The sequence below is a fragment of the Lonchura striata genome, chromosome 4 (genome assembly GCF_050655825.1).
Source record: "Lonchura striata isolate lonStrDom1 chromosome 4, ASM5065582v1, whole genome shotgun sequence".
Classification (NCBI taxonomy): Eukaryota; Metazoa; Chordata; class Aves; order Passeriformes; family Estrildidae; genus Lonchura; species Lonchura striata.
Genome location: NC_140706.1, coordinates 70,871,241 through 70,898,932, shown reverse-complemented (window position 1 = coordinate 70,898,932; position 27,692 = coordinate 70,871,241). Strand labels below are relative to the sequence as shown.

General features: G+C 46.2%; 1 protein-coding gene across 3 annotated transcripts; it reads right to left on the bottom strand.

Annotated features, from left to right (window-relative positions):
• Positions 1-17: 17 nt before the first annotated feature.
• Positions 18-27,641, bottom strand: MOB1B (MOB kinase activator 1B). Of its 3 annotated transcripts, XM_085579479.1 has the most exons (7): positions 27,379-27,641; positions 26,811-26,908; positions 9,260-9,426; positions 6,746-6,839; positions 5,580-5,713; positions 4,280-4,443; positions 18-3,994 (listed from the first exon to the last, which is right to left on the bottom strand). In XM_085579479.1, the coding sequence occupies exons 2-7, from the start codon at positions 26,819-26,821 to the stop codon at positions 3,917-3,919; spliced, it is 648 nt and encodes a 215-aa protein (XP_085435605.1). In that variant the 5' UTR covers positions 26,822-26,908; positions 27,379-27,641; the 3' UTR covers positions 18-3,916. The 3 variants fall into 3 exon arrangements, with proteins under 3 accessions (XP_085435605.1, XP_021385234.1, XP_085435607.1); XM_021529559.3 differs by lacking the exons at positions 26,811-26,908; positions 27,379-27,641 and adding an exon at positions 23,481-23,568; XM_085579481.1 differs by lacking the exons at positions 26,811-26,908; positions 27,379-27,641 and adding an exon at positions 22,727-22,886.
• Positions 27,642-27,692: the final 51 nt, after the last annotated feature.

Here is a 27,692-nt window from a genome sequence, read left to right as displayed (position 1 = left end):
AATAAAGAAGACAGTCATGGTCAAACATAGCTATTTATTTTCTCTTATAAACAGCCTTCAGTTTCTTATTGAAAAAAAAACCCTAGGATTTAAATATTTTGCCCCATCACATACAACCATCTGTATACATTATTTACAACTCTCAAATAAACACGGTGCGGATTTTCAGACATTCAACTTATTCTTTTTTGATCAAAAGCTGTTTTCATTTAGAACTGAAATCTCCATCAGTGACTACAAACTGAAGCGGTATTGGCACAGTTAGCTCACAGTAAGGGTTCTCTCCTTGCATTTTTATACATTACACTGCTTTTTCTCCCACATTTTCAGGATTCTCAAGGAGGAGGAAAGGTTAGTGTCGCTCTCAGAATTAATTTCTTTTTTGCCTTCAAAAATGGCCTTTCACTGAAGCCTCATTCATTTTTACTGAAACCTCGTTGGTTTTTATTCAAACCTTGTTATTGCATCCTTCTCTCTCTCTCTCCCAGTGCACATCAGGGCATGTGCCTCTACACCACACAACCACAGCATTCCCAAGCAGTCCAACAGCCACGACAATAAACGCTCCCTCCACGACACGGCTCGGAAAATTGTCCCCAAGTTGCAAACGTACAAAAATAATGAGTATAGTTTAGTGGCTATAAAAAATTAATCTCCCCTAAAAATACAATATTCTATGAACAATCTGGGGAATCGGTTCTTCCAACAAAATAAGGTAATTGGGTATTTTCCTAGGCTGCAAACTGAACCTGGCAAGAGGAAATCATTAGAAATGCGGGGAAAGAAGAAGGATTAACACTGAAAATCACCAATGTTAGTCTCGTGTTAAAAGAGAAGATATGCAGGAAAAAACGATGGGCATCCATAAAACTGCCAGTGGTTTCAGGAGTGAGGGATTGGAAAAGAGACAACTGCTACCAGCAGTGAAGGAAACGAGATCCGGCACAGAAGGGAATAGTTTAATGGGGAAAAAAAGCAAGGAATCTCTGCTCGTGCTGCAGCTCCTCAGATAATCCAGCCAAAAGGGGGGTTATGTACAGTAACAGCACTCTGGGCAGGCAGGAGAGGAGGAGAGGGCAGCAAGGAAAAGCACAGCTATCCAACAGGATGTGTTCATAGCAAAACTGTGTCTGGTGACCCGGGAGAAAGGAAGGGGGGTGAGAAATAGAAAGGAACAATCTGAAAGGTAAGTTGAGTCCATAGCAGCAAGTAGGTGTCCTTACCTGGTAACTAAGGGTCAGGGACACTGGGAGAGGGCTCAGTTCCCAAGGACTGAGTAAGGATACTGCTCCTCTCCATCTCCATGGTAAAGCAGAAGTTCAAAGCTCTACGTTGCATAGTAAGCAGGAAAAGAAACTGGATACTTGCAGATGGGCTGCCTGCCCCTCAGAACCTGCTTTGTCTCCTCAGCCTCCGGCAGCAGCAGGCGGCGGTGGTTTGGTTCCTCTTTGCATGAGTAACTTGTATCCCTATCTGGGACTGGAAAGACTTGGACAACACATCCCATATCCATCCACTGCCAGCTGAGCTCCGTGGGCTCGGCCCTTCGTCCCTTCCCAGCTCCAGGGAGGAGTCACCACCCAGAGACCCGACAACATCCAACGTGCTGCTAGCAGCAGAGCATCACAAACCACAGGAATTCGGGACCCCACCAGACTGGAAGGCCTGAGGCAGCCCTGGAAGCACAGCCTGCTTCAACCCCACTGGCACTTTCTGCTCCCCATGAGCAAAACTGGGAGGTTTTGTCCCCCAGTGCTCGTCACCCCTTAAAGTCCAAAGTGAGGGCGTGGAGTAGAGCAGGGTTGGCTTCTCTGGGGTTTATGTGGAGGGGCAGGGGGTGTCCCCTCCCTTCCACCCATAAATGCACTATTTTATAAACACATTCACTCGATCCAGATTCCATTGAGTGGCATTTCCATGTGCCCTTACTCCGAGAGTGTAAACACATGTCAACGTCTGGTCCCACAGCTTTCAGAAGCAAAACAATGAAAAGCTGCAAAAAGAAACAGCACAGGGATCCAAAATCCCCACTACTGCAAACATGTCCTCAATGATGTTATTTTCAAGTGTTGTGTAATTAAACAATGTGTTCATACAGCTGTCAGGCAAATCATGATCTCCAAGCTTTTATTACGTGCCTAAAAACTACTTGGTCAAAGACTTTCTATTGCCAGATATTGAATTAAAAAAAACACACTATCCACCTAAGACTCATTTTTATACATTCCAATTCTGATGGGCTGAATTGCAGCAGATGCCTCTGGATTTCTAGAGTTGGCTGTGCAAAATAAAAAAACTGCAACAACAACAAGAACTAAACCCTCCTAGGGCGGAAGCGTGCCAGGAACGTGAACCACTGCACTGCCGTGTCCAAGCAAATCCTCATTTCTACACCTTTATCTTTCCTGCTGCTTGCTGGCACATGACACCAAACCAAGGAGTCACCCTGAAATGGGAAGCATCCCCTGTTTAGCACCTGGGAGCTCCTGCCTTGCTCACTCCGTGTCCAAACCGAGCAGTTGGAATTTGGGAGATGGGTGGCTTTGGCGCTGTCGTGCGGATGGTGGCACAGGAAAAGCCAGAAGTTCAGGATCCCTCACTGGAACCCAGGAGCTCTCAGGTGAGTCACTTCTAGGCTCAGCTGCTCCCTGCTGGCCGTGCCAATGGCCTCTCACTCACCTCTCCTGCAGGCTCCTGCACACCAGCCCCAACTCGACTGCGTTTTTGGTCGAGCCAAGGCATGCAAAACAGAAGCTGGACTTCTCTACCACGTGCTCACCTTGGCTTCCCCTGTTCCTGCTGCTTTTCCCAACAGCTGGAGCTCCCTGAAGATGGGCAGTGGTTTTAAAAGAGGGAGAACACCACCACAGTAACATAACTCCAAAGCAGCCCCAAAAATTATCTCCCGTCCAAGGTAGATTTCCTCAAACAGCAAACACTGACCACCAGAGCCCCTCCTCAGAGCCAGGCTTTGCATTCCTAACTTAAAAACACCTTTCCAGCAGTTATTTTTCAAGCCAGGTTTCCCTTATTATTATTATTATTACTACTATCCCAGTGCAATTTTTTAATAGGGAATATTTTCCCTAATTTTATTTGTGCAAACTACTTGTTCATTTGGCAACTGCTAGGGGAACTTAACAAGCTGGCTGACCCAACTGATGCTCTCCTGCTAAGAAAATAAAAGCAAATATGCAAAGTCCCAGGCAGCAGGCATGCAACTGCTTGCTAAGCACAAGGCCTGTGTAATTTCGACACCACCTTCGCCGTTTCACTTCAGCAAGAACTTCGCTTTTCTTCATAAGAAGTAATCTAGTTTTGAAAAATTCTATATTCATCTCTAAAAAAATAAGACAAGTATCTGTATTAAAAGCTGGAGATCATTGATTTCAGCAAGTTATGGCTTTTTTTTTTTCTAGTGTAAGCATAGATATATATTTTTAAAACAAGTAAGTGTCTGGGTGTTAGTACATATTTTCTGTTTCCAGCAATGTTCAGTATTGTATGTGCTTTGCACCTCAGAAGTGAGTCTGCCAAGGCACTTGGAAAATGTAAGCAAGTCTTCCAGGGACTTCATGAGAATGGGCTACCACTGACACAACACAAGAACCCATCCACCAGCAGAGTCAATCCCTCAACCAAGCACGTTTCCTTAATAAACACTCAGCACCTGCTAGAAATTCCACAATGAATAACAACAGTAAAATAATATTAATAAAAAAAAAGCTATTTACCACATGTCACTAACAGAGAAAAGATTTCCCCTAATAAAAGCACAGAAAGTAGATCTTAGCTGTCACTGGTAACAGCAGAGGGGGGTTGTTTTGTTGTTTTTTTTTTTAAAAACAAATTAACAAAAAACAAATACCACACGCTCGCTTAAAGAAACAAGTGACTTCAAGAAGTCTTCTTCCTTTTATCTGTCCTTGGAGGTGAGTTTTTCAATCAGTTCTTGAAGTGGTGCAAGTTCTCTTCTATCAATAAGGTTGAATTCCTGTAACAGGGATGAGGAGAAAGACACACAGAGAGTTTTGTGGGTACAGCTGAGGTGAGAAGCCTTATTTAGCCAGAATTCATTTGGCAGTCAGCTTCCAAGCCCAGGCTGGGCCACTACAGCCTCCCCTGCCCATCTGCCACTTGCTGACCTCAAGTGTTCCACTGCCTGAAGCTTTTCCTCCCTCTTAAAGGAAGGAAACCTCAGACGATGCTGATTTTTTTTCCACAAGGGAAGGGGGATAATGTAGCTTGGAAGTGAGAACACTGTTTGCCACATCCTTACCTGAACAAAAAATATAAAGTGCTTGAAAGAAGTGTTAAGGTGTGCCTCTTCCTGCAGCTGGATCACCGGGTCGAAGTGCTGGTGGTAGATGTGGGCGTAGACTCTGAAGAGACGCTTGAGAATTGTCTTGGCCACTGACATGAAGTTCTTTGGGAATGGTACGCCTGGGAAGAAGAAAAGAGAGGGCTTACTCTTCAGCTCCCAGGCCACGTTTGTCTGTTGTGAAAGCCACTACAAGCAAGGGCAGATGGAATCAGTTTCAACAGCAGACCTTTGTCACTGCACAGATTTTATTAAAACTGGCTGGGAAACGGCAAGCGGCTACTGGGAGTCATGAGCTCTTCAGCTGCCACTTCCCCAGGCTAAAAAAAGATATGTATCAACCCTCTAAAAACAGGAAACCTGTCTAGCTCCTCCTCACCCAGCAGTCTCCCCAGTGAGCTTAGCTCTTCTGCAGCCTTTCCCAGTGCTCAAGACCTGCCTAAAAGCCAGAGGCTCTGGATGCTCTGAGGCCAGTCAGGAGCTCACCAATGCTTCCAGGTCTCACCATTAATGTTCTCATGCTCCTGCTGCAGCCTGCCCTGCACACATGTACATGGCATTTCCTCCTCTGGCTGCTGCAGCACACGGGAAATTCATACTTAGCTGGTTAGTTTGTGGCCTCTGAAACTCTCTCTGAAGGCACGGTTTCTCTAAAGAAGCTCAATGAATATGTGTCAAAAGCCTCAAATTATTTACAAAGTTAAGGCAACTAAGAGACCTCCTCTGTTATCTTTCCCAAACTATTGGTTGGTCATTATTTCCCTCCTGCTTTCCTAAAAGAAGCCTCTTTAAAACATCTATTTTTCATCTTCACTTCAAAAAAAGGCAAGCAAAAAAAAAAAATCATTGACTTAAGATCAAAGCTGCACTTCAGCTTCTTTAGAGATAAGGCCTGAAAGTTCCTCCAGACACCCAGACATCTCTTCTGTGACAAAAAGCTGCCTGGTTATAAGGGTCTGAGATCCTCTGCTGTTATTTCTAAAGAAACAACTCACTGCTCCAAGTGAATAAAACACCAGACTCGATTAACAGAACCAGCCATTAGTTAGAAATGGTACTAATTGTGACAGGTGTTTATCAGGAGTACTAACACATGGATCAGAGCTCATGCAGTACAACGTACCTTCAAAGATAAGTGTGTGCAGATAGATAATGTAATCTTCTAAACCTGCCCCACACTGAGGAGACCTTTTAACACTGGAGTGTTCCTGTGCAGGAGTAACCCGAGTGCACTGCTCAGCTGCAGGTACTCCCTTACCAATTTTAGAAGGAAACAGCGTTTCGTCATCCAGCTGGTCCTGGACCCAGGTCATCAGGTAATCGATGTACTTTGGTGCGGAGCACTTGATGGGCTTCTTGATGTTGGTGCCATCTGCCCAGTGGTACTCGTACCTGGGGTGAGACAGGGCAGCCTTTAGCACCAGAGAGTCACTCCTGATGGGCCTTGCCAGAGGGTGGATCATCTGGGAAAGTACTGCTGAAAAACCCCAAGCACACCTCACATGGGGAGTCTGACAGTACCAGCTCCCAGGTGAACCACAGGGCTTGTATGTTACACATCACACACGCGGTTTTATGCAACGCTTGCTAAGCATCTGGTCAATCTGTCCTCTCCATTTGTTTAGCAAATATGGTTTTGTCAGAACCGCTGCTGGGAGAGTATTTTCACCATAAACAAATTTGAGGAGGGATTATGAAGGTGTTGCTCACAACGGGACAAAAAAAAACAAATTAGAGGGTCTGAAAGCATTTTAAAACTGTCTCCAAGAACACATGCAGATATCCCAGAGACACCAAATGGACCATGTGTCTGGGTTTATGAAAAAGCACAATTTCTCACCACCCAGTACTGCCCTAATACCAAGACTTAAGTGGGATTCATGTAGGACAAATACCAACACTTAGCTGAGGTGCCAGGGGATTCGTCTGGAGCCACAGTAAAACAACAAACTGAAACAGAGAGCAAGAAAAAGCAGAAACACTGGATGTCTCAGCAAAAGCATAAACAAGAATCCAAGAAGGGCACAGGGATTCTTATCCAGATATCTACTATTTCTGCAATATATACAAGGAATATTTTGGTAAGTGCTAATGGAATGCCTGCATATAAAAACTTTAAACCTTCCTTTAAGAAGCCCTCATTAATGTTTCAGAAAAATAAAGAAGGGGGAAAATAATTTCGATAATTAATTTACTTCCCAGGTTAAATGAAAAAATAAACAAACACCAAACAAATATGAACACAGACCAAAAAAATATCAACTTGCTATTCCCCACCAGCATAACAGATGTTCAAATCCTTCTTCTCTTTCACATCCTTGCCACCTAACCCTGGCACTCTTCTCAGCTGGTCTCAAGCTTTTAAATGAAAAATCATCTCAAAAACTGTACCCAGTCACCAGTGTGTGAGAAACATGCTCTTACTTTGGGCCAGCAGACATCACAGGGCAGCTCTCCTCCGTGCAGAAGTCCGTGATGGTTCCATAGAGCATGTTGATCTGGTTGAAGAAGTCGACGGCTGAAAAGCAAGGAAACCACCCGTTAGCTCTCTGCAGCACAAGATTCCTACAGCCCAGACTGTAAAGCACAGGTTTTGGAACAGTTTTTAGGAAAATAACTCTGTTGTTGTTGCTTTTTGAAGATCCATTTTAAGAGAGATGCAGAACACAACCACCAACTTTCTGTAACAGCCTCTAGCAAGAACTATTTAATTGTTCAGTGCAGCAAAATCTTCAGTTGGAGGAAGAAAAAGGAAGGAGAACACCTGGTTATTTCCCTTCCTGAAAGTTTGGTGCATTTCATTACAATCCCAAATTCTACTGGCAAGCGTGGAATCAAAGAAAGATTTTCAGCATAAACTTTACAACTAGAGAGGGCAAGTACTCATTAAGCGACAGTGGCTTCCCTCAGGCCCACCTTTGCCAAAAACATCTCATACGATCCCAGACTGCTTCAGGTAGGAAGGGAATTTAAAGACCATCCAGTTTCACCCCTGCCATGGGCAGGGACACCTTCTGCTATCTTTGGTCTCTCCAAGCCTCATCCAACCTGGCCTTGGACAGTTCCAGGGACAGGGCAGCCACAGCTTCTCTGGAAAACCTGTGCCAGGGCCTCCCCACCTTCCCAGGGAAGGATTTCTTCCTAATTGCCCATGTAACCCTACTGTTATAGTTACTCTTCCAGTTAACTACTCCGAACTCTTGGAGAAGAAAGTTATTTTTCATTTTGTCATGAGGAACTGCAGTCACTGCAATCAGCTTATAAAACCCACTTTATCTGCAGGTATTTTCAGAGAATAAACAGCCAAGATGAGACAAACAGCACTACAGCTACTGCTCAGCAGGATGCAGGACACCAGCCCTGGTTCTCAAATGCCCACGGGAACTGTTAATTAAGTTTCCATTCCCTGCTCCCAGCAGAAACCACTGCCTGCTTTGAGGCAAGCATGTTCAGAAAACCCACACAGGCTCTGACAGAATGCCTGATTATGGCAAATCTCACACTTGGAAGTCTCAAAATCCACAGGCCCATCAAGTAATTTCCTAAGACACCAGTCAGGCTGAAAGCAGAGCAAGAAGCAGAAGGGCAGAGCATGTTTGGTTTTGTGCTCTCAGGGTTGAGAAGGGTGAAAACAATGACTTGAAGTCACACATTCTGTCTCCTGAAAAGACCCCTCTGTGAGAAGAGGCTCACAGCTACTGCTGGAGCTTGGTGTGGTGCAGGGATGCTGAGGGAAGGGAGCCCATCACCAGCTCACTTTAGTTACACAGCTACAATTCCTTTCCAGCTAATTCAGCAGGCAAGTCACTTGAGAAGGGATGAAATTGCTGCCACACAGGAAAGCAGACACACGGAGTGAAGGAGGAAGGATGCCAGCAATACGTGAAGCATCTTAAGCAATGCTTACTCACACAAGTGGGCTGGTCTTTTTCTCTAGCCTAGTTTTGCAATGCAGTGTGAATTAACTTTGGCAAAGGATGGTGTCAGCAATTCCAGCCTGCCCTGGAAGCAGTGGCAAGTGGAGCACCAGAGCACTGCATGACTGGTTGGGAACAGGAAGGTGACAGTCAGTGGGATGTTTTCACTTCCCAAACATGTCAAAGAGCAAGAAGAAAAAAGGCAGAACCACAGAAACAATTGGAGGACATTTAACTCAAGCATAATTTCTACTGCAGTGCACAAATCAATCCTGTACCACCACTGGAGCACACCAAGCCTGAGAGGCAAAAGATGAGCAAACACCCACAAAGGGCACAGAACACAGAGCTTGTGGCGGCCAAAACTGCACAGGCTACGGAGTGCAAAGGAAGAATCCATTCTTTAGGAGCAGAGGGCAAAATTCATGCAGCAGGGAGAGGGAGGAGGAGGAAACAAGGTCAAGCAATCAGAAAACGCTAATTTAGGCATCATTGCTTGGCCTGAAAGCAGAGAGTTTGGACAAACAGCTTTAGAGGAAGTTAAAAGAATGACATCAGAGATTTACCAGAGCAAAGGCTCAAAACTTGGTAGGAGCAAAAGGAACTAACTTTTGGAAAATTACAAACCCTCTTAGAATCACAGCATCATTCAGGCTGGAAAAAGACCTCTAAGATTAAGTCCAACCTGTGGCTGATCCCCACCCTCTGACAGCCACGTCTATCTGTCCCCTGGACGTCTCCAGGGATGGGGACTCCAACACCTCCAATGCTTGACAACACTTTCTATGAAGGAATTCTTCCTGATGTCCAACCTGAACCTTGAGGCTGTTTCCAATCACCCTGCCCCTGTTCCCTGGGAGCAAAGCCTCACCTGGCTGCATTCTCCTGTCAGGAAGTTCTGGAGAGCAAGGTCCTCCAACTCCCCTTTTCTCCAGGAATAGAAAGGGGGACACAGCTGTGGTGCCCCAAGTGTCAGCCCACTTCCAACACCCCCATGATAAAGAAAAGGCCAGTGACTCACTGTTAACTGCAACCCATTCATTTAGGTCTTCCCCTTCTGGAAGCATCACAGCCATCCGGAGGTTGCCGCTTCCCAGCGTGGCCTCTGCATGTTTTAGCAGCTCGTACTGGTGAGACCCCTCGGGAATATTCTTCTTTGGTTTGAAGGTTTTGGAAGAGCGACTGCCACTGCAAAGGAAAGAGGAAATATTTAGAGACTTTTTGGAACGGGAAGCAAAAAGGAAACAAGCAGACCAGTCCCAGGTAAGACAAGATGAACATTAAATACTTTACCCATTCACATATTTGCATGTTGCAGCAGTGTATTTACCAAAAATTGGGATGCTAAACTAGCAGGTATTCTGACTTTTTTTAAACCACTTTCTCACCTAATCACTTCCTTACCTAAAATTTTGTTTGGAAAAACATGGTCTGGCTTAGAAAAAACATTTAGACATTTGAACCACGGCAGTGAGCCCGGATGGCACATGAGCTGCTCACATGTCAGAAACATGATGTGTAGAATTAAATATTTGCAGGGAAGAGTCAAGTGAGTCAATATTTGTGAGTATTTTTGTGTATGAGCTGAGAGAAGACTTCTGTCAGAACAAGCAAACTGAGCTCTGAATTCCAATGCAAGTGGAAAGCTGTGAAACCCAGATAGCAGAATTCTCATAACAAATACTATCCAGATCTCACTCCTTTATATAAAAAGACTTGGCCAATGTTTCACTACCTCTCTAAGAACCAAATAGAATTTCTCACTGATGGGATGCAAGGGCTGTCTCTCTTTATTCAAGGACCTGGCACAGATTGCCCAGAGAAGCTCTGAAGTGTCCAAGGCCAGGCTGGAGTGGGCTTGGAAGAACCTGGGCTAGGGGAAGGTGTCCCTGTCCATGGCAGGGGTTTGGAACAAGATGGGCTGTGAGGTCACTTATAACACAAACCACCCTGGGATTCTGGGATTCTGCTCTATGGTCCCAGAGCTGCTCTGACTCTCTGAGGCCCCAAAGGAGCAGCAGCACCCTCCCCTTCCCACAGGCCTCTGAAGTAATCCTGGGTGCTGTGAAGAAGGGCTTGGCTGGACTTCCAGGGATCCTGGGATGATACAGCTGCACAGCCATGAACATTGACAGGGACAGCCGAGCAACACCAGCCTGCTGCTAAATGCAACCAGGAGCCAGAAGGCGAAGGAGGGAACACCCTGCTCCTGTCTGCTCTGTTGCAGGACACTCCTGGCTCCTTCTAGTCATCTGCACCTCACCCTAAACCAGGATACCAGACACAAATCCTGAATTAATTAATTGCCTCCCAGTGGGAGTGAGAAGCTTCTGCTGCTCAGGGAGTTGCTGTCACCTCCCACCCCTCCAGCCACCTGCATCTGGTGCCAGGCCAGACTCAAACCAGCTCTGAACAAAGAAGAAACTGCAAAAAAAACAACAATCAAAAACGCCAAATCTCTCGACTGATTACTTTACTTAAACACAATTATTTTCTTTTCAGGAACACAGCCACTTCAGAGGCACTTTGCCAACATGAGGAGTGAAAATACAACCAAAAACATCTGGAGAGCAGAAGAGACTGGGATCATTATCTTTCCACATGTGTCAGCAGAAGCAGAAGGAACCCAGCATGAGCTAAACACAACCTGGAAAAAGGTTATGAAATAACTAACCCAAGCAATTATTTTTGTATTTTAGCACAAAGAGTAAGCATGAGGTTTTGGTACTAGGGCACAAGGAAAGCATGGTGAAGGAATTCCCTGAGTAAGTAGTTTGTTCTGAGAAACTCTGGGTAGGAATTCACCGTACCCACCCCAGCTCGGGAGTCTGCCAGCCAACAAACCAAGTCACTGCAGATGTGCTGAACACCCTGCACAGATCCACGGTCAAAGAAGCAGAAAATGCAGCATGCTGGAAAAAGCTTTAGGTAGCATTCAATCCCTGCTCCCTCCTTCCCAGAAACAGGGAAGTTCTTCCCATAAGCTGTCAAAGGTGTAACAACAGAATGAAGTACTGCACTAAATTATCCATTCCATCTTTGCCTCCAACACCTCTCTGATCCCTGCTTCTCAAATGCAGCACAGTCACCCTAAGCCAGAAGGAAATGGTCTCACACACAAGGCAGGCAGGCATCCAAAAGGAAAAGTAATTAGGATAGCTGCAGCCTGGGAGTCGTTGCATGCTATGGAAATACCTACAACGTTGGCAATAAATTATCAGAATTCCATGCATTTATGCAGTTCACCGAAGCCAGTTAACACACCCCCTGAAACACAGCTCAGAGACACCCTAATGCAGCCTCTATCTTTACAGGATGTGGTTTTTCTTGGAAAGTTTGGTTAAAAATATTGCATTACTGAACAGTGTTCCAATTACCTTATTAGTCCAGAAGCTCTCCTATTATTTAATCAAAAAAATAATTACTTTTTCCAATCTGTTTCATGTGACAGATTCAGAAAGCTGTCTTGACCCAGGTCTATTTCCTCAACTCCTTGAGCAAGCAGTAAAAAAAGTAACTTTAAAGAGTTCTGCCTGGTGCGCAACAATACACACAATCATCCACGTCTGGGTCATTCTGTTTTCAGCTATATTCCATCATGGAATCAGCTATTTCTGTCAAGGTTTTAAAATGCTTTAAGGCAGTAGGCAGCACCTGCCTTTTCCTGTTAAGGCTCTCTGAACTCTCCTTCATATTAAGGCAGAAGTGAGAGGGGACAGAGAAACCGGTGAAGATCCCATTTTCCTTGGACATAAAAGGATCATGAAACATGGAGCACCATCCCCACTATGTGCCACAACCAATATACAGCCTGCCAAGGAGAACGGACTTCTCAAGCAATTCCAAGGACGCTTTGCTCCCTTCCCTGCCCCAGGGAACGTTCCTAGCAAATGATTACTCCCTTCTATTCCCCCAGGGAGCTGCAGCCCCAGCAGTGGCAGCTGCAGCCGGGCCCAGCACTGAATGAGGAACTGTGTCTGAGGCTGTGTGCAGGGCTCGGCAGGCTTGGCAAGCCCTTCCCACCAGCAGGAGCCCACGCAGCCACGTCACAGAACACCACATTTCCTGCAAAGCTGTCATTTTAGCCACCCAGCCTCTGGCAGGGGGTGGGTTTTGTGATGCACGTTCTGCAGGCTGCTCAGTCTCAGGCTGGTAAGAGGATGTTTCCAGAAGAAAGGGAAAAATGTGAGGTGTTCTGCTCACCCCACGCTGCCTCAAACAGCTCATCTCAGCTTCGAGCGCAGCACTGGCAGATGTTCTGTGCTCAAAGCAGCTTAAATACCCAGCTTCATCTCTTGATAAACTTCCCAGTAACTGCTGCCAGGAGAAGCCCTTGGGCCAACCTAGCTTAAACCTCCTCACTCCCAACCATTTGTCCACAGAGCCTTTCAGCAGGGATTTTTATCTATTTCCACCAAGTCTGCCACAGATTTGGGGAAACCTGAATTAAACCAGGTAAGTTTAAGCTCTTTATGCATAAAAGCTACCCCTCTTAGCACAGAACTAACCTCAGGCCCTCAAATGCTGTACAGTGGCAGCATTTTCAGCACACACCTGCCACCTACGTTCCTCTAACTGCTCCCTAATGCTGAGGCCCTTTCCCTGGGGTAAGGAGTGAGTGACTAACTCCTGTGTCTCCCCAAAGCCATCACCACCACAGCCAGGCTAAAATAAGCCCTTCAAAGTACTTGGAAAAGCCCAAGAGATTCTCAAAAAGCTCAACTCAAAACCGTGCAAAGAACATTTACGCAGGGCATGGAAACTTTTCCTATTTTAACTCCCGCTTCTTCATCTTTAAGCGCCTTCCCAAGCATCAATTAATCCTCACAAAGTACCTTTGAAGTAGGGATCATTAGTGTCTCATTACACAGGGAAACTGAGGCAGCAACTCACTGCCACAGGCACACGAGTGAGTATATCAGAGAAGCCCCCAAGTTTTAGCTGTGCACTTCTTTATCTCTCTTGTCCCGCTGTGCCTCTTTTTAAAAACAGAAACAGAAACTCTTTTTAAAAACAGAAACACCCTAAGACAAGACCCAAATTCCAGAAAAGCAAACATTTCCAGCCTTTACACAATAATACAGGCCTTCAAATGATAACATCCTGCTAAGAATAGAACATCAGAGTGAGATCAGTTTGTTTCCAGCAGCCAACACGCCAACAAAGAAACTAAAATAAAAGCTCGAGCTACTTTTTGACAATGAAATCAATAGCTGCAGCCTTTCCCTGTGAGAACCACAGCATCAGGACAGCGGGTAAAATTAAACTGAACATGTTCAAAATTTGCACTGATGAAAGTGAACTTGAACATTTCTATTTATAAAACTGAATAGTCACAACATTTCTGTTCTGAAGAGAGACAGTGTGAGGGCAAAGTGTTGTTTCCTTCAGTTCTTACAGCACCAAAAAGTTTTCCAATCCAATTCCCATTCATTGCAGGAAGCCTGTCTCAGTCCAGTCACTTGAATCTGCAGGTAACAAAAGCAAGGCACGAATTCAGGATGCAGCCCATGCAGCAGCTCTGGGAAGCAGCTAGGAGCTGCCAACTTCTTACACAACGCAGTTGCTCTCCCAGAGGGTCAGGCAATGGTCTGAAAGCAATTCCAGGCCTAGAGCTTTTGTGTTGGTTTAAAGAGGAATCAGTGGCACTGAACTGAAAAACTTCCTCAGGCACATGGTTATTCCTACAGGAACAGAATACATGGGGCTCATTGTTTATTACCTACACCACAGAGTAACTTCAATTCTCTGTAGGCTTTTGAACCTGGAGAGGCTTCTCACAAGGGGTATGGTATTTCCTCCTTCCACTGGAGCACTGACAGGGAAATCAGTGTTTCCATTAGATTTTTCATTCTCTACCCACCAAAGTGGGGACTGAAATCTGGCCTCCCCTTCTAGAAAAAAAAGCTGTCTTCACAGCCTGAAGTTCCCTACAGGATGGCAGATGAAAAAGGCACAACCTCATGAACAGCTTTTAAAGTACATGGGTCCCATTATGCACAAGACTTGACACGTTAAAAGAGCAGCTGTTTATCAGATGATTCACATGCAGGAAAGAGAAAGTTATTTAAGGTAGCCTTGAGGAACAGTTTTGCTTTTGCTTGCCCCAGCCACCACCCCTCTTTGACGTAACCCTTTCACATGCACATTCTTAAACTGCATTCATTTTTTTTTCTGCTGTACACACAGTTTAGAGTCAGTGACCTTGAGCCAATGTGGGATTGGCCCAGCACAACCCTTACACACACCAGACCACACCTGAAGGGAAACCTCTGCTGGCTGAGCTCTGAGTAGGGGACAAGCTCAGGGTGTTTGGAGAGCAGTGGCTTCCCTGTGCCCTGTGCCCTCACTCCCCCTGCAGCAGCACATGGTGCCAAACCCACAACGAAGTTAGGTGGCCACAGCCTGTTTTCCAGCCAAGCCAGGCACCTACACTTCCCTCTGCTTCCGTTTTCCCATCTGCAGGCTGAGAAAGTGCCTGTAAACAAGAGGGAGGTGCTGTGCTACAGCACTCGTGTCAGCTACAACTCCACCCAATGGAGTTCCTGCTGTTTACCCACTTGGATGCAACCATTCTCCCAAGCAATCACAATTCCCAGTGCAAGGAACAAGCGAGTGCCCAGAACCCCATCCCATGACCGGGAAATCATCATCAGTTTGCTATGCTTACAACCAAAATAAATCCCCTTGTTTCATTTACAACACGTTCATTTAATACACTTTCATCTCCTGGAAATAAAAATAAACAAAGCAAGTCACATTTGGTCTCACTGGATACTACCAGAGCCCTGTCCGTGCACTCCAAACACAATTAAACTACTCCCAAAACAGCCCATGGTTGCGGAAGTGACTCAACCTCTCCTGCCCTGTTCCCTGCAGGACTAACAGAGAGGGGCAGGCCAGAGCCACAAACAGCAGTATCCATCACAGAAAAGCTTGGATCCAAGGCTTCCAGGCACAAAACCTGCAGCCTCCCCAAAGGCTCACTGAGAGCGCTCTGTGGATGTTGCTGCACTGCCGCTCCCAAGTCTCCCGCAGACTTTTTCCCAGAGCTTTAAGACCACCAAACTTGAAACACATTTTCACAACGATTAGCAACGAAGAAGCTTGCAGCAGAGACCCAAGTACCTCCCCATGTTCTCCTCCTGACATCCATTTGAAATCCTGTGGCATGAGAGGAATCAAGAATATCCCAAACATTTTGTTGCACACTCCCAGGAATCCACTGACTACCTCGAGACAAACACAACGCTGTCTTCACCCACAAAATTTCAAGCTTACTACAAACAGACTTTATATTTTTAAGAAAGTGAGCACTAGTTTTGGCTGTTCTGTTGGGTCCTTTCAATCTAGGTTCCTCAGCTATTTCAGTATTAACATTTACTCTGTACATACACACACCTTGTGGAACTGTAAGGTACAATCCAAACTAGATCTATTTCTTCTAATATCCTAATATTCATGTAGTACTTGCTTAAAAAGCACAAGCTATTGGAACTTTGAAAGAGGTAAACATGAAGTACTCCTTTTTCAACTGCTTTGTTTTTTCCTGCGAGATGGAGTTCATTATTTTTAACATCTCAGCCCCTAATTAAGCTCCCTTCAAGCTGAACAGCACTATTTCACCATTAATGTTCCCCTCTTTCCTCAGGGACCCCTTATTTCTGTCAATTAGCATCAGCCAACTCAAAAGGGAGGGCACAGCATGAACTTCATGCCAAGTCAGAACTTCACCCAGTAACCTTTCCAAGTTTAGTTTCCACAAAGTTTCAAACCTCTTTACTGCAGGACTGTACCAAATAAACAATTCCGTGGACACAACCACACTTGTTTTTTTCTTAACCTACCCTTCCCTGTATATAAAACTGAGCAATTCATAAAAGAAACATAAGGAAATATGTGTGATACCTGTGATTCCTTTACTCCAGCACTTCTTCCATGTGACGACCATGGAGCAGCATCCCACACAAAAGGTGTCTGCTGGTCCTCACAGCCAGCTGCTGCTCCTGCCTCGCAGATTTCCTTACTTTCAGCTGAATTATCTGTCTGTGCATGACTAACACCCTCTGCGTCCCAAGCTGCTGCTAACAGTCACACCCTGTAAATACATTTACAAGTAGGAAGCAGAGCTTTGCAGAAAGCCATCTACAACCTGCTGAGAGTGGGTGATACATTGCAGTAATAAAAGCTTGGCCCTAGCATCAAATTAGATGATGTAGATCCTTATTTGTACACCAAATATAGTGTTTGGAGAACATGCCTCAGAACATGGATGGCTTCCCAAAATGCTGATCAGTGCTTTTGGAAACTGATGCTTAATGAATGACTAAAGCAAATCTAGTCATACAACCTAAGAAATCGCATCAGGGCATTTCCAAAGGAAGAAAAAAAAGACTTCACTAAAGAGTTTAAGCCAGTCTTCAATCCCTTTAAACACAATAAAAAGAACCATCTCTTAATGTGCTTAGGGAATAGGCAGTTAAAGGAGAAATTTAGCTAAATTTTCATGGGGGAAGTCACTTGAGCACTTTCTAAAAGGCTGCCCTTTACTGTAACCCCCATGCAAAACAGGCTGAGGATAGGAACATGGCAAAGGACAAACAGAAATCTCCAACAGGGACAGAAGGTTACACTTACACTTGGATTAATAGGCAAAATGGGGTCTGGATCCAGGCACTAACAATCATTGGAGGCAAGAAATGACACAGAACAACAGGAAGAAGGAATGGACAGGAGGCAGCAATGAATAATCTAACAGCTTTCTAAAAATACACTGCATTATCTCACCCCCAAGTATTTCTTACACAACCCCCACATTTAATAAAACCCTGTATGTGCTATCTTCAGGAAAACTTGCTTATCTCTTCCAAAGTATCTTCCTGTCAGGAAAACCCACCGGTCTGAAGCATCTGAGAGGGAATGACTGCTCCTACATAGACAGGAGCACATTTCTTTTGAAGTTATTTAAGCTTAAACATTTGACAGATGAGCCCAAAGTCAACTAAACCATTCTATGAATTTAAACATTCAGACTTTTACTCTTTTATTTTGTTCACTCCCATTGCAGCAAGAAATTTTAAGAAGAGCTGTCAACCACAAAAGCTAGTAATAGGACATCAGAGATGCTGTTTTTCCCAAAAGGTACACCTCAGCATTTGAAAAAGCAGTATTTTGTGGCCATAAAGTAAAAGACAGAGTAATGCCATTTTGATTCCTGGATCCAGAACACTGAGCAAGTCCCTAAAACAATTAATCCATTCAAGCAAAACCAGGCCTGTGCTACTGAAGTTGGGAAAAACACAATTAAAGTACCAGCTACCGAAACAAAATATAGGTTATTTCATTAAGGTTACATTAGAGAAGCCACCCAATCATTATTTGGGTTGAAATTATTTCCATATCAAAACTCAGTTGTCTCAATTTTCAGCAAAAGAGGAATTTACCAAAGCTTACCTAAGCTCATTTGTTCTCTTTGTCATAAAGAAAGGAATTAGACTTGTGATAAAGACAACAAATCCAGGCATTATTGAGTCCTCATCTGCAGGATGTTCTCCTTCAAGTGAGGAAGAGATTAAGATTTTGTACGTCAGTATCTCAAGGACACAAGCAATTAACTCCAGAGGCAAGTGACCACTCTGAAAGAAGAAGTGATGCAAGGACAGATGACAACAAAAAAAAAAAAAACAAGCAAACCTCAACAAAAACTGAAGTGGAACATGGGATGGATCTCTTCAGGTGTGTAAGAACACCAAAAGGAATGGATTCCTGACAAGGATCAGCTGTGAACTGGAGAAGAGAGAGTGAACAAGGTAGAAGTGCCCTCACAAACCAGAAAAAAGCCAGAAGCAAAGCTGCATTTCAGGGGGAAAAAAGACACAAGAAGAGTGAGTGAATTCACTGCCATGGATTGCTTTTGGAAGCACCAAAATACATTTGCAAGGCAAAAACTACTGTTACCTTGATGAATTCTCAGGGTGGGACTGACACACGAAATTACCATCTCCTCCTGATGAACTGACTGCTGACTCAGGCTATGGATTTGAAATGGTAAGCGAAGCCTTGAAGCAAATGGAGATGTCTGAGATGCACCACTCTTTTTACCTAAGCTTACTAAGAAATTACAAGTTATTTCAAACTTATTTTCCAGGAATCAATTTAAGATGCATGGATACATGCAAATCCTCAGCTATCATTCCCTTCTTTCACATCCCCTCCTCAAAGTATCTACCCAAGCAGCAGTGCCCTGGGAAAGCATCTGGGAAATCCACATACACAGATGACAAAGCAAAGCACTGGATCCTCACAGTCTCACATCTTGAAATGTAGAGGCTGGAGAAATTTTCCCAAGTCTGTGAAAAGTAATTGTTATACTTCTAGCTGAAAACAGCTTAAAAAGCAGCTGAATTTATGACCCAGAGTCTCCCTGTGTATTTAAAAGGAAAAGAAAAATCAAAAAAAAAAAGAACAAAAGCCAAACAGCAAGCTCATTGTAGCTCAGTTCCAATAGGAAGTGGCTTAGTTTACAAATGCTAAAAGCATCGCAAAGTACATCCTGCGGTTTAGGCTGATTTGTGGGTCAGAGGCTTATTGATAGCTCTGGCAGCAAGATCTGCCTTACTGCTTATGAGGGAAGACTTAAAGTGGCCAAATTTAACGCAGTTATTTACTCCTCTAAGAAAAACAAGCAGTTTCACTCTGTCAGCCTCTTGCAACCCTCCAGCCACCCACTGCCTGGCAGACAAATGCTTCTAATATTTTATGCTTTTTCAAACAAACTAAAAATGTACATCTCAGGACAGCATGTGGCTACGAAGAGGCCCTAAAGGCCCAAAGCTCTGTCTGAAAAGTAAAAGGTGACAAAAGACGAAAATCCCAGCCACTCTCCGGCACACAAATCAATCCCAAATCTGATCCTCCTCTCATAGCTCCTCCCTGCAAACAGCTAATGGCATTGGCTCACTTACACAAAGAGGGAAGGACAAACAAGGGAAAACAATCGTGGCATAAAAGCAAACAATTAGGAAGCAATTAAGACCGGACATCACTGCGATGTAGTAAACACAACTTTCACACTGAACAATGCCTTTCTTCCTAAGCTATTTTTTCCATTCCAAACGAATGTTTCTATCTGATAAGCAGCTATCTAACAACATTTAGAAGCGACAATCACTCACCTCACCTACTACATGCTCCCAAAACACAGCAGCTGGGGCAAACATTGTTTTTCCAAGTGTCAGGCCAAGCGCAGACATCTCACAGCCCGAACTGGTCTGCACAGCTCTGTGACTCCGAGGCAGACTCATTCTTGCAGAAATAAAAGCCAGGCAGCAGCTTCCTTGCTGTCTACCTCCGACATCACTGATAAGGCAGCAGCACTCCATTATGTGACACCCTAAACCCCACGTTTTACTTCGCTCTAAGTTGATTGTCAGAGCTGATTCCCTTTAAACCCCACTGCTACAGAATACTTCTGCTTTCCTCAAAACTCAAAATTACTGTTACCAAGGCTTAAAAAAAATATATTTGGGAAGCTGGCAATAGCTTCAGAGTTGTCTCTCCAATTTACTTGTGGGAAAACTCGAGAGACTTTTCAATCTTGGTACTTAAAAAAACAAAACAAGACAGGAACTGGACACAGCACTAATGGAAGCGGTCAAGCAGCTGATTTTATGTTAACACATACCTGTGTCGAGAGCTTCTGCCCTGATCTCACAGTAGCTTTACACTCCTCAAGCTCAAACAGAAGGAAACATATACATTGAAACACAGGGGGGGAAATACCTGGATGTCCCCTGTATTTCCCATTTCTAACAGTCTGCAAATGCCTACCTGCTGATTTTTCCATGACCAAATTTCAGTTTAGGAGTGCCTACTAGTCCGCTGGGCGAGTCCTCATTCAAGAGGAGATAAACACATCTCCAAAAGCATGGAAGGAGCACTCACAAAGCACTCAGCTGCTACACTGCCTGCCTTGGATCTGACACCTCGGGAAGCTGAGGAAAGAATAAAAGCAAACAACACTGATGCACTCCAAGAGCGGGAGCAGCCTGAGGAATTGGGAAGACCACACTGCTTGTCTATCTCAAAACAAATCCATCAGCTCTGATTTTGGTATTCATCTGCAAGAGATGTCATGGAAAAAAAAAGGTAATGCCTTGCTACACCTTCTGCACATATATTTACACACAAAGTATTATTTCAATTTTAAACAATTATTAAAAAAAAAAAAAAAACACAACAACAAACCATGTGGAGCATCAGAAGCAGCTGCCAGGCTTCACTGTGCTGTAGAAAAAGGCAGTGAAGGAAGAGCACATCTTGCCCCAGTTTGGTTTAAAAGTTAACTTGGCCTTCACTCACCAAAAAACGTATCCCCAACAACAGCCACTCACCCTCACTCACCTCCAGCAGCTCCTAGTCCTTCCAAGACTGATCAGGCAACAACTACTTAATCTCTTTTTTAAAAAACCCTGTTCTGGAAACTTCAGAGAGGGATTCACTAACCCAAAGATAGGGGTTCTGTGGGGTTTTTTTAAAGAAAAGACAATTTCAGAACTTCAATAATAAATCTGAATCTTTTCCTTTTATAAATAAATGGTTTTCATCTAGCTTCCTTTTTTATGTAAGTCTTGCCAGCAGAGGATAACACAAGCATGTTACCATATGGCACGCCCACCAGAACTATCTTTAATTTTTTTTCCTTGGAGATGTAAGCTAAAGTACCTGCAACTATGTTGTAATTTCCTTTTAGAGAAAACTTACCAAGCAGTGTTTTTTTGGAACTGGAGATATTTTTCTAGTCCAATTCCCATTTTTAAATCATTTTTAAAGACTCAGGATAACTTATTCAACTGTTGGAGAGGTTTACAAAGTCTTTTCAGAAAGGAAGAAACAGATCAGAAAGAGAAAACCGCAGCTCTGAAAATAACAATTGCTGTCAAACCCCAGTTGTATTAATTCAGTGAATCGCCTCACAAGACAGTCTTTTTATAGTGTTCCCCATAAGCAGAAAAGACAATGGTTCCCCTTGATTTTATTTCCCCCTGCCATGTAGCTTTATATATCAGTGGCCCTAGCAACAAGGAAGAATAGCCACGGATTTGTCAGCAGACAAGGGGGGCCCCACGCACGCGGTGTTATCCCAGCACAATCCCCCTGTTCTCTGACAGCAGGAAAGCCTGCAGGAGAGCACAGCTTTTGGCACCGTGCTGGGTGTCAGACTGACAAGCTGCAGCCCGGTGCCTGACGACAAACCTGCACCACAGGTTCGCTGCCACACAGGAAACCTTGCCGCAGATGCACAAGGACAATCCAATCCTCAAACTGTGAGTCTGCACACCGAAGGACAGCAGTGTCACCGTGGCTGGGAACAAACGCTGGCACCTCCACATTGGTGACAAAGGGGTGAAAAAACACTGTGAAAGACTGTGTTGCAAGTACCATGCAAAAGTGGGGGGGGGGGCTGCAGGCAAAATGCTAGCTAGCATTATGAATGCACCTGCAGACATCCACACACTATCTTGGAATAACTCTTATCAAGCCAAAACTCAAGTCTGACAGAACATCATGCTAAATTTCGCATCACAGAAAGTTCCCCTGGTTACATGGAGGCCTAGCAGGCATATATTCAACCTTTTTTTTTGAACCCACTTCTAGATTGCAGGTGAGTAAATTAGGTGCCATTTACAGCACTCTGCCAACAACAGCTGAGGCAGCTTTCCCAAGCATTAACTCTAGTCTCCGTTTCTGTATTTCATCCAGAAGGATAACTTGGAACAATGGAGATGGGGGTAAAGGTTTGCTATCCTAGGTTTCTGCAAAAAAAGAAACGAGCATCTCACTGTTGCCTGTGACCGAGCATGGAGGTTTTCATGCTTTTCCATTCCCAGTTAGCCAAATGCCACACAGAGAAAGAGGCTCTCTAATTTGCAAAGCAGACTCCCAAGACACTCGAAATCCTGTCCCCCCTTCTCCATCCACCGTGGCAGCTGAGAATTACGAAGGAAAGGGACAGCTGGGCTCCTCATTAGGAGCACCGCGCCTCCACCCACGGACAATCATCTGCACCCACCTCCCGGTGCCTTTCGGAATCCCTCCGGGAGCACGGAGCACGACAGGCCAGCGGGGACGGGTATGGCAGAGTTAAAAGATAAACGCAAGGGAGGAACCGAGGAGGAAACCAGCGCCAGGGTTATTTGTCTCCATGAGAACACAACTTACTAGAACACTCCAGCTCTGAGATAAAGTCTCTTCTCTAAGCCCAGGCCACGTTTCCATCTGCTGGTTATCAATGTAAGCCTCTAACAGCGGCAGCAGTCCCACGGGACCCGCAGTGTGCGGGAACACTCAGCGGGGACAAGGCCCTAATGGAGCTCGCCTCTTCCAGGGTCTCTTTTTCAGCCGCCTTGATCGCCCTTCTTTCCCTAGAGCGCATCTTCGCCTTAATTAATAGGTCACTGAACCGGTTTATGTTAATTGTCACAAGTACCTCGTCTTTGTTTCCAAGGGGAGGGACCAAAGTTCATTCGGTTCTTGCCCACGAAGCAAAATTTCAAGAAGCGTGGCTCTGCCCGCACCTGAATCGCCCCGACTGCCGAGAGCTCTCCGCTGCCGCAGCACAGCCCGGCCGGGTCCTTAGCGGGGCTCCGGCGGCCGCGGAGCCCCACCCGCCCCATCCTCGCACCGGGGCTCGCTTCCGCACGCCAGCTCCCGACCCAGCTGCGCCACACAACGCTACGGCACCGACCTCTGCCCGCCAGAAACCAGAAACACGCATGAAAATACCGTAAAACCTCGGGGAGACCCCTCGGCGGTCCGGTGGCTGTTTGACCCCGACCCCGCTTTCGCCTACCCAGCGACACCCCTCCGCCGGGCAGGTCCCCGGGGCCGGTGATCCTTGGCTGTTTCCAAACTCGTATCCGTAAGGGGAAGCCGCACGGGAAGGGGAAGCCCGGCTCGCTCTCTCGCTCGCCCGCCCTCCAAACGCCCTCACGGCGCGGCGGCAGCGGCGGCCCCGCCGCTCCCTGCCGGCGGAGGGGGGCGGCTGCTCCTGGGGCCGCCGGGGGTCCGGGGCACAAAGGGAGAGAGCGGCGAGCGGGCGCCAGGCCGGCGGGGAGCGGCGGGCAGCGAGCGACCGGGCGGGCGGCGGCCGCGGCCGCTCGGTGGGCTGTGCCGCCCTGCCCTGCCCGACGGGACGGCGCAGAGCAAGAGGAGAAGCCCCCCCACACCCCGCGGGTACTCACAACAAGAAGCTCATGGCGATGGCGGAAGAGCGGGACCGGCGGCTGCCTGGGCTCGGCGCGGCGCGGCTCGGCTCCCAATGGCAGCGGCGGCGGCGGAGGGCGGGCGGGTGCGGGGAGAGCGCCGCGGGGCGGGGACACGGCCCGCCCGGCCGCCATCGCCCCCAGCGGCCCCCGCGCCGCCGCCGCCGCCTCCCTCACGGCTGCGGGGCTCCGGCACTGCCGGGCTCCTCTCGGGGCCGTGGGGTTCTCCCTCAGAGAACCTTCTCGTGGGTCCCCTCACAGCCGTTCCATCACGGCCATCGCGCCGCCCCTTAGAGAGGCCCGTGTGAGCGCCCCCGACACCTCCATGAAAGGGGCACCCCCTGCCCCTCCCGAGCCCCCTTGTCCCCTCAGGACAAAGCGGGCATGGTAGCAGCCCACAGGTCACCACAAGGTATCAACGGCGTTGCTGCCCTCCTCATCAAACCTTTTTTAACGAAACGTGACAAAAGGGATTCCAGTATTCCTTAATACTTGATTTGTCAGCAATTTCTAACTGGGCTGGTGAGCAAAGCAGGGGCACCCCTCAGGTTACACTATGGGCGGCTGAGGTAAAAAAAAAAAATCAAACTTCTGAGGTAAAAAATGTGCAGTTTTTCAAATAAACCCTCAGCAGCCAGATATAGTCACCTCCCAGTGCTCTTTATGGCAGAAATTGCAATCCCAGAGTATAATTTTCATGCAAAAACCTGGCTCTGTTTAGGTCAGTAAGAAGCCAGATTTTGGTGACAGCGGACGGACGACAGGCAGCATGACCTCCAGGGATTCCCTTGTGCCCCAAGGGGATTCAGCCATCCCAAAAACCTCACACTGCTGCAGGCAGGCCAGAGAAAAACCTGTTGACTTTCAGATTTATCAGGAAAAATCAGCACATCGAAACAGGCTACAGTCCCACGCAACACTAACCTTCCATCCAGCAAGTCAGGGGTTTCAGCTCTATGGCCTTAGGTGGCCACACTGACAGTCATCTGCTTCCCTCACGTTTTTAAATGCTGAAACTGCATTTTCCACTCTCTGTCCTTCAGACTAAGTGAAAATGCCAGGTCAGTGCATTTCTAAGTAAATTAAAATTACACTACTGTTTTCAGGACACCTTTAAAATCCAGTCTTTCACTGGGCAGCAATGGTGTAATTAAAAAGCATTTCACGATGTTTGCAATTCTCCTTGTGGCTGTTTTAGCCAAAGCGTTGAATGGGTCTGGGAGCACTCTGCCACAGATGCTGTCAAACTACGCTGGCCTTGTAAATCAAACAGAAATACATCACTGATCTTTCTGGCACATTGCTGTCAGAACACGAATAACCTCCGTTCCCCATTTCCACCCATACACTTCCTCCTACCCACGGAGTGTTTTATTTTTTACTGGCAAGTTAAAATTAAACGTCAGTTGCTGCAGTAGGAGATACTTGGCCAGGAGAGAGGCTTATGTAACGTGCAGGCTTTATGTCTCGCATTAATATTGGGCTGGTGGGGATGGCTGAGGGTCACACGAAGGGCTCTCCTCCGCCGCCGCCGGCCCAAGGGGCTGGCAGGGAGCTGCAGCCTTACATAAGGTAAGGGGAAGGCACGGCTGTGGCCTCGCCTCTGTCATCTCTGTTTACCCAGCGTGCTGCAGAGCCTCAAGAATTCCTCTGGAAAGGCCCTCGGGCTGGCAAAGTGCTTCGGTCCCGCGTTGAAGTTCTCAGCTTTTCAGCACAGCTCGGTAAACACAGAGCATTCCAGCTGAAAGCGGCATAAAAAAAAATGAGATTGCAAAACTGAGCATGTATATAGGATTGGGAATACAAAAAAAAAAAGGGAAGCAACATTTTGTTTTGAAAAATAATACAGCGTACAAATAATTTTGGAAAATACTACAAGAGAACAGAAGTTCAATTTTTCTTAATAGCAGATTACACAGAGGGATGAGGAATGCTTCCCAGTATAAGCACTTGTCTTAGCATCACATCCAATGATTTTCTGATCTTCATTTTTAGTCTGATCAGACTAAAGAATAGCTGGTATCGGTTGTTCTTAACAACAACCTGTTTAAGAAAAAAGTCATTCTGCCAGGTAGATAAATTCTCCAAGGCAGATAAACCCTTGGTCCACAGTAGTATGGAGGCGTCTCCTGAGATTTGCTGTTTTTACAGAGGCAGATTCCCTCTCCTAAGGAAACTTCATTTCACAGCAATTCTGTCGAGTGAATAAACGCAAACTCTCTTGTCCTAGGATGACCTTTGTATTCTCCCACAGGTGCAGAGACTCTGATCTGACATGTAACTAAGGAAGCTCTGAGATTCCATGGAAACTTCAGTGCCAGCAGTTGCCCAACAACACGGTGCCCTCTAAAAGTAACTCTCACAAGCCTGACAAGCTGCCAGACAAGCAGCAGTGTTTTTTCTGTACTTGGGAAATAAGCAAATCAAAGCTAAAATGGGTGGAAGATGTGCATCCCTTCACAAGACTTTTCCTTGCAGCCTGCTTGGATCACAGGGGAAGAAGGGAAGGCCCCTAACATTCCCTCAGTCCCAAAGATTTAGGGATCTGCTTATTCAGTTAAACTGAAAGCACAAAAGCCAATCTAGATATAGATAAGTGCTCAAGATGAATTCCTACGGTTATCTCAATTTTTTTTCTTCTATAACATTTGCCTGCTTATTTAAAGAGTACTTGAAGAGAAACCTGGCAAGTAGGCCACAAAAGACTGGAATGTGAACCACTTGGGCACTGAGGTCAACATTCCTTTGAAAATGTGCATAATACATGATTTACCTTGAAAACCCAGAAGGGTTAAGAGTGCTGTTGCCAAGAGGCTGTGCAATTCTCAGGGTTATAGTCTGTCACGTGAAAGGCTGTTACAAGGAACAGTTTACAAAAGCATCAGCCAGCAGCAAGAGGGTGGCATGAAGTAGCTTGTTCACATTTTCAAAATGGTGATAAGAAACGTTCAAGGCTTCTGATAAATTAGTGTGTTGGCAGCACAGCAAGATGAAAGACTTGTGCTGGAAAACCCAAGATTGTATTTTGGGTCTGACAGTCTGCAGCTGAAATTGCAACTCTTACTTGGCGACCCCCAGGCTACAGCTGTAGGGTACTGGAGAAGAGAGGAGTATCCTGGCCGTCATGGCTCTCCTGATATTCCAGATCAAGCTGGAGTCCTGCTGGCCCTGGCCCATCCTCCTCCTGGATCTGAGCCTCAACATTCCCTCGCTGGGTTGCTCCACTGTTGGGGTTTAGGATTCCAGCTTGCCTTTTCCTACTCGTTTTGCTTCATCCTAAAAAAAATTTCCGGGTTCAGCACAACTTACCTTTCCCACATGTGCAATTAGGACATGCTGGTGCCAGCTCTTTCCTCCTTATCCCTCTTGGATGTAGCAATGACAGCAGGACTGTCTTCCCAGACCACCTGGAAGGGGAATATTTTTCACCAACAGGTTCTGCCTGTTGAGACCTTCAAGCAGGGATGGGAGTGAGGGGGAGAAAATCATCTCTCCTGGAAAATCAGTCTCCAGGGAAGGGCTGTAAAAGGCTTGTCAGTGATGAAGCCCAACCTACAACTTTATATTGGTAGAATCCATCTGTGCCTTGGGCTCATCCCCACAGCGTGGGGAGCAGGGGAGGGGTGGATTCCTCCCCTCTGCCCTGCTCAGGTGAGATCCCACCTGGAATGCTGCATCCAGCCCTGAGGTCCTCGGCACTGAAAGGACATGGACCTGTTGGAGCAAGTCCAGAGGAGGCCACCAAGGTTATTAGAGGGAGGGAGCACCTCTGCTGTGAGAAGCTAGGAGAATTAGGATGTTTTCAGCCTGGAAAAAAAAAGCTTCAGGGTACCCAGTGTCTGAAGGGAGACCGCAAGAAAGATGGGAGACTACTTACATAGGGGCCTGGAGTGACAGGACAAGGGGGAACGGCTTCACACTGACAGAAGGCAGGGTTAGATGGGATATTGGGAAGAAACCCTTCCCTGTGAGGCCCTGGCACAGATTGTCCAGGAAAACTGTGTCTGCCCTATCCCTGGAAGTGTTCATGTCCAGGATGGACGGGGCTTGGAGCAACCTAGTCTAGTGGTACTCGCCCCTGCCCATGGCAGGGGGTGGAGCGGGATGATCTTTTAAGTTCCGTTCCAAGCCAGGCCATTCTAAGCCAAGCTCTGCGACAGGAAAAGGCCGGGAACACCCGCCCGTCCCGGG